The 8,969-nt window shown below is 53.4% G+C and overlaps 1 protein-coding gene across 1 annotated transcript in view; it reads right to left on the bottom strand.

Annotated features, from left to right (window-relative positions):
* Positions 1 to 8,969, bottom strand: part of RBPMS2 (RNA binding protein with multiple splicing 2) — a gene marked incomplete at its 5' end in the record, with an annotated part of 14,522 nt that overhangs the window by 4,398 nt on the left and 1,155 nt on the right. Inside the window, 3 exons of the mRNA XM_010015639.1 lie at positions 6,270 to 6,400; positions 7,035 to 7,185; positions 8,701 to 8,763. Of these exons, the coding sequence (XP_010013941.1) occupies positions 6,270 to 6,400; positions 7,035 to 7,185; positions 8,701 to 8,763 (345 nt within the window). The remainder of the gene's footprint in view (positions 1 to 6,269; positions 6,401 to 7,034; positions 7,186 to 8,700; positions 8,764 to 8,969) is intronic.

An 8,969-nucleotide genomic window follows, 5' to 3' on the forward strand; every position in this document is an offset into this window, starting at 1 on the left:
AGATGGATGGCTTGAATACAGAGATCCATTCTCAAGCCGCATTTAGCTCAGGTGGCCTGTCTTTCCTCCTTAGTTACTTCTAGGTCTGCTTATCTTTGCTTTGCCCAGCATCTTGTGGTGCTCAGAGCTATCCCTACTACTGGAATGGACCCAGCCACACTCCCCAGGTACCAGAAAGGCTCCCTATGCAGACAAGGACAAAGCACAACACTGTGCTCCTGGGAGATGGTGGGACCCCAACCAACATGTCCAAGAGCTGTATCTAGTTACCAGCTGCTGATGTGCAAAGTGGCACCTTCAGCTGTGCTGCTGAGACAGTCTGACCCTGGCAAGCCACTGGCATCTCACTGTCACTGCTTCCCCCAGGCTGCAAGTCACTGTGTACAAGCCTTGGGCACACCACAACAGTGGCCAACAAGAGCTGTCCTGCTCTGCTCCAGCTGGAAACACAGCTGACAGGGACACAGCCCAGGGCAGGCAAGGACAACCTGCAAAGGTTCACCCATGAGGCACTAACATCACCCATTAGCGCTGTCTGGACATACACTTCAAGGCTCAGCAGCAAGCACTTCACCCAAGCCACACGCTTAGGTGAAGCTTCAGGGGGATGGGTTAAGCAGAGGAGCATCCAAACACTTGCATGCTGGTTAAGACCCAAGCGGCTCAACCCACCACCAAGAATACCTTGATGCAGTTGAATCAAACACATACATCCCCCAAGGCAGCTATGGTGAGGGAGGCTTTGAGGACATCTCACATCATGTTGACGAGCATGCAGAAGATAACGGGTACTGATCCATCCTGTTGCTTAGAAGGAATGTTTTATTAGGCATCCATCCAATGCCTTGTACCCCTCTGGGCCTTGAGGCATCTTATGCTGCAGCTCATAGAGACATTCCCATCTCGAAGTCCACAGCAAGCAAGCATTTTTCCTTTTCCCAGGCTGGACATGAGTTGTGCTGCTTTCCTTTGGGTTGAGCTAAGGAGAACCCATGCTGGCCACAGGTCAGGGAGTCACTTCAGATGGCATCTCGGTCCAGTTCACTCATCAGATGTGATTTAGCAAGAATGGCTGCTCAGCAGGTACCTGGAGGAGCCAAGAGCATCTCCTGCCTGCTCTTCTCTGGCTAGGAGGAAAGGGCTGGCTTGGGGCGAGCTTGCTCAGGGCTGCCTTACCAGCTATGCCAGCACTAAGTCACTGGAGTTCAGAAAGACATGAAGGTCTTGAAGCTCTGGGAAGCACGAAGGTTGCCCAGAAAGAATAATCCTGCAAAGTCCTACACAACAGTTCCAACAAACAGGCAACAAGTTACTAGGTGTGGAAAATCGACCATCTGCAGCCTCCCATCCCAGGGAGATTCTATCAGAGGTCAGCAACACAACATGAAGTTCAGGAGATTTTTGCAGATGGGACCATGAAGCGAGTCCAGAGGTCAGTGGTGCACAAAGGCAGATCTGCATTGTCCAGCAGATCCACCATGGCCATTGCATGGTGCTTCAGGGCTCAGCCGGGCTGGTGGCACCAGGTGGTCAAACACCCAGCAAGTAGCAGCCTCCCAGCAGTAAAGTACTGAAGGAGGAGCACCTGAGCCTTCCCCAGCACATCTTCCCTGTACTCCCAGTTCTCACCAGATCACAGCCACTATGATCTGCCCCAGTCCATCCACAAGAGCAGCCACTGCTCAGGTAATCCAGCTTGCTCTGAGCCAGGCCCCACAGTGAACAAGAGGGGAAGGCCTTTTTAGACCACTAATGTCTTCTTTGATCACTGGGATCTGCTTCAACTCAGTGCTGGGAAGCCTTAGGTTCCTGCTGGGCTCTTGCACCACCACCATATAGTCATGGTCCAGGACTGCTCCCTTCACCCATCACTTGCTTGTTAAGGTCCTAAGTTCAGAGACCCATCTCCACCATCTCCTCAAAGCCTCCAGACAAGGCTGCTGCCAGCAGCAGCAACATAGATGCTCTGAGGGCACCTTGGGCAGCCCACCCCCTAAAGGATTAGCATCTGCAACCTGCTCTCTGCCTTGAAAACACCTACCCCAGACAGTCTCCTGGGCTCTGGGTACCCAACACATCAGCCTAGCCTCCTACAAGCACCATGTGATCACCACCACCAGCATCATGAACATGTCTACCGCCCACTCAGAGCCTGACCTAGCAGCACTCCAAAACAAGCGGTTTCTCATCAGAGATGCAATGCGGCCCAACTCCATCACACAGGCAATAGTTGTTCACCTGGTCCCAGCAGAACATGAGAAGCTGCATCATTATGATTGTTCCAAGCTCTCCCCATGAGACCAACTCTGCCCATCTTTGCACCTCGCAGTCTTCCAAGGGCAAAGGCAGACCTGGCCTCCCATATTTGATGAATTCTTTCCCCAACATCACTACCACACAGAGGAAAAAACACTACCCACAACCACTGCAAGGAGAAGCGAGCCAAGACTCAGTTCCTTCAGTCAGAGCTGACCACAGCAACCATCCTCCCTGACAACCAGTCCCAAGCCAGGCCTTCTTCCCCCTTCACCTGTGATGTCAGGTTGCATGGGAGAAGCCAAGCTCCAGGTAGGAACTTGCTGCATTTCCAGTAACTGGAGAGGAAAGAGGTGAGATTAGACCCATGATTAAGGGCAGGGTCTGTCCCGGTATGCGATTCTGGAACAAAGTGACCGGAAGTGCTGTTGTCTAACATGCCCACTAGAATTTAGTCGTGTGCTATTACTATCATGTCACTCACCTCCCCCACCGTGTGCAAGGAGTGAGATCAAGGTGTATTTCTGGTTGCCCTCGAAGGGTCATGGTTGGGGAGAAACCCTTCACGCCAAGCGGCAGGGTTGCCTCTGCCCTGGCTCAACCAGGCTGCTCCCCTCCCACTGGTGGGACCTGGCTGAGCCTGGCTCAGCTGGGAGGAGTTGATGTAAGATGGTGCCATGCTGTGTGCGCCATGTCATGTGCTGCCAAGTTGGAGATGTGGGTTAGAAAGAAGGCCTGGCATCTCATTCCCCAGGCTCTGGTGGGTGGGTAGCGTGAGGCCCATGCACTGGGTTGCCAAGGAGATATGGGCTACAGAGATGGGCAGAAGCTTGCAAATCCCATGGTGCACCTTGGAGGAGAGATGGTTACCTTACCAGTCTTTCCAGACGTGGCTGACATCATGCTTAACACTTCTAGGAATGGAGCTGTAGTACAGCCACTCAATAAGGCATCACTAGGGTGTCCCATCTCCAGGGACAAGCTCTGAGCTTCAGGGCTAGCCTGCGCTGGCATCATGGCTGGAGTTCACTAGGGACATCAAAGGAGGGATTTGAGAGAGGGTGGGAGGGAGGGAAGGCAGATGGGACAATCTTAAAATCAGCAGAGTCCCCGCAGGTAGAGGCCCTCGGTGGTGCAGGGTCAGGCCGCAGTCATGTCTGCAGCAGCCAAGTGACTGCTGGGAGCACCACCAACAGTGCGGTCTACAAGCAGCTCACCAACAGCTCCCACTGCGCCAGGCCAGCCCCGCACCATCTCCTGCCCCTCGTCACCCCTGTCAGCCCTCTGGACAGCTCTCAAGAGGCTGCATGGGTGCAGAGAGCAGCCACCTCCGCTCCTGATCACTACCAGACTTGAACACAGCTACAGGGGGACAAGCACTGCGGGTTTAAATCTTCTGCACCAAGCTCTCAGTTTAGCTATAGCCTGCAGCTTCACACCTGCTTCCAGACTGATTGCTACGGAGCTGCTACAGCTCTGGCCAACACCATGAAAATCCTCCAGCCAACACTAGTCTCAGGAGGAAGAACTGCAGCTGTCCTGGAGAACAACCCATGTGCCTACCAGCCCACCGGCAAGGCAAACCAGCCCCTACCAGTGCGAGCAGAGGGCTCAGCACACCAAGACTAAGGTTAGCCCAGTTTGTGAGCAAAAGTCACTTTGCTGACTTGCTCCACCTTGCCCCAGCTCTGCAAGGGAGAAGGCTCCAGCCTAGAGACTGGGCAACCCAGACCTGCCAGTCAGAGTAATGTTTAACCCCATAAAACTTTATTGGTAACATATACTGCGCCAGAATGTCTCCCTGTGAGGTCACTGCCAGCTCCAACACAAACCAGCAAGGAGCTCCTGTAACTGCTCATCCAGCCCAGGTACTCTTGGAAAAAAGCTGGGTCCAGCCATGTCCTGGAGGGGCTACGCTGGCTCCTTAAATGGTGACATGCCCCCAAGTCTTATGGACCTCCTTGGGCAAGGACTCCTACCTTATACAGGGACTTCCCTGGGGCCTCATGGTCATTACAGTGGCCAGAAGAGCTCTTTGAAAGCTAGTAGCTTGCCAACTGGAGGGCAGGAACTAAGACCCCAGAGGGAAAAGACGTGGCTGAAGGTGAAGGCCTCCTTGACACCCTCCACTTCAGGAGGGCAAGTCCCCCATCATGCACCATAATGCTTGCGGTCTAACTCTTATGCTTCAGGGTCCCCATGCAGTCGTCAGTGATCATCCTTGAAGGAACTGCAGTAATGGTTTCACCTCCCCGGTAAGGGAGCTGAGGCACTCGCACAGGGTGCCCAGAGAAGCTGTGGCTGCCCCATCCCTGGCAGTGTTCAAGGCCAGCTTGGACACAGGGGCTTAGAGGCACCTGCTCTAGTGGAAGGAGTCCTTGCCTGTGGGCAGGGGGTTGGAACTGGATGAGCTTTAAGGTCTCTTCCAACCCAAACCATTCTATAACATTATCATCCCCTCAACCACCTCAGCCAGGGCAGAGGGGTTTTTTTATTGGTCCTCCTTGCCAAGGGCAATTCAACTGGCCACAGCCCTTAGGCTCCATCGCCCTACACACAAGGGGCAGCAAAAAAGAAGACATCTGCTCTCTTGGGCTACTACAGAGCACACTCCCGTAGTTGTGGGCACCATCGGTAGCTCTCAGAGAACACCAGTGAGCATCAGCCTCCTGGTGAAGGACCAGCCTGGCTCTGGAGGCCCTTGAAGAACAAGCCAGTACCTGGTCCTGCCTGTGCACATCTTGCCCACCCTGCAGAAGCTTCAGCCCATAACTAGCTCACCAGTAGAAGGGCAAAAGCAGCAGAGGCCTGCAGGGGTGCAAGGGGCAGGACAGACAAGCCTACACAAGCCAGGAGCTTGCATCCCCTCCACTGCCTCCATATTGCATTTGGGAGACAAGCATTTGGGAGACAAGCTTGGGTTGAAGCTGGGCAGTTACAGTCAAGATACTTGCAGGAAACAAGAGGATGCCAAAGGGCCAACTGAGCAAACCATTGGCCAGGTGAACAACATGAGGAGACACAGCTTTTCCTCTCAGTTTGAGCAAGGAAGCTAAACATCTTGCAGACACCAGAGGTCTAAGCCCAGAGTCCCACTGCCCTAGGCCCCCATGGCACTACTACAGGATCAGAAACCAAAGCAGGCAGAGCACAGCTGGCTGGTAACACCAAGCAGGGCAGGGACAGGGCCTCCAGTTTCTCCTGTACAAATGCTCTAAACCAAGCACCTTAATCTGGAATTAGGACACTACTTCGCTGTTTTGGCTTTCCCTTTGCATTTCCATGGGTTCAGGGGCTTCATGCTTAGCAGGGGTGTTGGTCTCAGTACATTAAAGCATTCCAGTTTCAGACCAGTACAGGCATCCCTACATCTCCAGCTGTCAGCAACAGACCCCAGGACACCAGGCAGTGGGTTGAACCACCACCACTTCCAGAGGCTCATAAACAGAGTGACCCTCTCTAGCCTGCATGCAGGGTATATAACACTGTCCCATCAGAGCTTCTTACTGTGGCAAGGACTCACTCATCTCCTGCAGGACCTCCTACTCCAGCTTCAAGAGGATTTGAACTGCTTGGCCCCAAGGGGGCCCCCGCTGAGCCCCTCAGCTTCAGCACCAAGCTAAGCCTGTTGCCTTTGCCATGACTTCAAGGAGGACATTTTACTTGCTGGCAGGTAGTTTTTCTTCCAGCAGTCCCAGCCTCTGGCCACAGGGACCAAAGCGGCCAGCCAGAAATTGAGCCCCAACTCTCCCATCTGCCTGCCTCCTGCTGGGAAGCAGGCTGGACCTCCAGGTCAGAAGTCATCATCCAGCCCTGACTGCTCTGGGCCACATAGATCTGTCCCCTGCAGTTTGCTCCAGGCTGGGGGGCCCCAACGCATTTGAGCCAGGAGGAGGCTCTGCCCCAGAGCCAAGGTGCGGAGGCCAGGGTCGGACCAGCCAAGCAGAGCCCATGGGAGCGAGCGCTGGGGCAGGGCAGAGGGGAGCCGGGTTCTGGCACAGGGAGCGACTCACCTGAGCGTGAAGAGCAGCAGCCGCTGCAGCAGCCGCTGGGGGGATGGCGGGGGTCAGCTCCGTGGTGTACAGCGGGTATGGAGCCCACGCTTCTGGTGACGCTGGAATAAGAGCTGCTCCAGTCAGGTCATCTACACAGCAGGAGACAAGGCGGCAGCAGCTCAGTCGCTGGCCCCAGCAGCTTGCTTCAAGGGGTTTCCAACCCCAAGCTGAAGCTTTGCACCGAGGTATAAAATCTTGCACCCCTGCAGCATCTCTGTGACCAGCTGTTCCTCCAGCCTTGCCAACAGAGGCCAGGAACATGCTCCATCACTGCTCAGCTCCCCACATGGGCTTTGGACACGCTGGGTCACACACACAGGCCAGGGCTGGTGCCACAGGATGGCAAGACAGAGGACAGGGCTTTGAGCATCACATTACAGGATGCCCAACAAGCCTCAGCAGGGCTGCTCACCCCACCTGGCTACACTGAGGGCATATGACACAAAACCCATCCTTTCTGCTTGGCACCTAGGGATGATTTAAAGGACTTATGGTATCACTTGAACTACTAAAAGCAGCTCTGCTCTCCCAACACTTCTAGTGTTGGCCAGACGCCTTACCAGATGCCTATTACTCTCTTGCAACCCTAATATGCTAGCCTTCTTGCACCAGGCATATTTCAGCCAAAGCATATATGTATATGGTTCTGTTTCCACCCTGTCAACATTCCCAGGGTTGGGCATCTCCCACGTTGGACCAGCCATGACCTCAAAGCATACTCACAAGGGTCTCGTGCAATGAAGTGTGCACCCAAGGCAGGGTGGATGTTTGTAGGGTTTGGCGTGGCCATCAGCTTGCTCTTGGCCATCTTTGTGTTGGCTTTTGCAAACTCTAACCGCAAGGTCTGGGGGTTCTCTGGGTCGAAGCGGATGCCCTGTCACAGAAGAAAGCACAGGAATCTCTCAGAGGGGAGGTTTCCAGTCCAAGCACAGGCTGTGTCTATCCATAGAGCAAAGCCCAACTGGGGAACCAAGGCCACCATGCTGCAGTCACGTGCCCAGATCTTTGTCACCTCACTGCAACACTCGAGCTCCTGCACGCTTGCATTTCTGTTTGACTGGCCTAGGACCACTGTTTCCAGCACACGCAACACAGTTTCGCTCTTTATGTGCAGTTCACCAAGCAGCACAGCAGTGATGTCTACCAACACTGGTCAGGAAATACCCATCTATACTGGAGTTCCTACAGGCAGAGACACTAGCACATGCCACAGTGCCCAAGGCAAGGTCTACAGCAGAGCAGAACCAGATCAGCAAGTCTTGCTGCCTAGCTCCCACATGGTATGGGGATAGTTTTGAGTATGCCTGCCATGTCAGCCATCTTCAGGTCTTTTTCTTGAGCTGTAGCAGTTTGGAAACACTGTGAATGTAATAAAAAGAGCCTATAATAGACAGCTTTGGCCCTGCCATGCGAACAGCAGTATGGGAAGGCTGGTTTCCTTTCTTTTTGAAAGAAGTACCTTCTGGCTGCAGAGGTCTTGGCAGATCAGAGTCCAGGACAAGGACCTACTCTGCTGACCTGCCACACACTTGTCACCTGGGCATTTGGTAAGCGAGGCTTTTACAAGGGCACGAGCATCATGCAAGTGTTACAGCCACATGACAGACCAGCTTTGAACTAAGCCTATTTCTCTACCCTCATATGCTGGTAAGCTTGCCCTAGAGCTTCAAAAAGCTTATGTTAAACACAAGTTGAGCTCCACATGCCTAGTTAAAGCATTACAGGATGTCAACTGGGTATCACCCTGTACCTGGGAATCACCTATGCCCACAAGACCTCTCTTCTCATCTGTCTTCCAAGGGTTGGTTCCCCAGAGAAAATCTGGCTGCTCCCCGTACCCCAAGCAAAGCCCAAGACAAGCAAGGATGAGCACCCACCTTGGTGCTCAGTGCTCCTTGAATAGCAGCTCTGGCCACACGTTGACACACATAGGTAATCCATGCTCATTTGAACAAGGGGGCTCTCTTAGTCCACCACTGTTCCCCACACAGGAGGGAGCACTTAATGGATAAGAAATAGGCTTTACAACCTAGATCTTGTTACCAGAGGCCAACTGTTGAGTTGCATGCCAACTCGAGAAAAGAAGTAGATGAGATACCCTCAGAGGCCACAGAGCAGTCTTCCAGTGATTAGAAACTACACCTATACTAAGTGTGGAATAGTTTGCATTCATTTGCTCACACTGATGTCAGCCTTAAACAGCTCTCCTGCCTCCCTGGTGAGATGCTGCAGGACCATTTAGCTTCTGTATCCAACAGCACAGCTGAGACACTCTAACCCTTCCCATGCTATAGGCAAGCCAAGTACAACTTTAGCTCACAGCTCCAGGCCTAGCTACAGCATATGGCCCCCAGACTCCCAGGGGCCTCCCAGCACATCAGGTACTCACATTCAAGGCGTTCTTTGCTGCTTCAGCACCAGCCCGGCTGTCAAAGGTCACAAAACCAACTGGCTAAAAGAAATAATTCTGATTTTAGTTTGGAAGCCTCTTCCAGTTCCTCAGGCTACCTGACCCCCTCTGCCCCAGACAGCTTACAGCAAGCAGAGACCACCTAAAGCTGCACAGGGCCTTCAAGCAGGGCTTGAAGGGTCTTAGGTCATCTGCCCAAGATTCTTGCTCTGTGTCTGCTCCCACCACAACAAAATGCTTTGGCCTTT

Source organism: Nestor notabilis, unplaced genomic scaffold (assembly GCF_000696875.1).
Source record: "Nestor notabilis isolate BGI_N333 unplaced genomic scaffold, ASM69687v1 scaffold17765, whole genome shotgun sequence".
In the NCBI taxonomy this organism is placed as follows: domain Eukaryota; kingdom Metazoa; phylum Chordata; class Aves; order Psittaciformes; family Psittacidae; genus Nestor; species Nestor notabilis.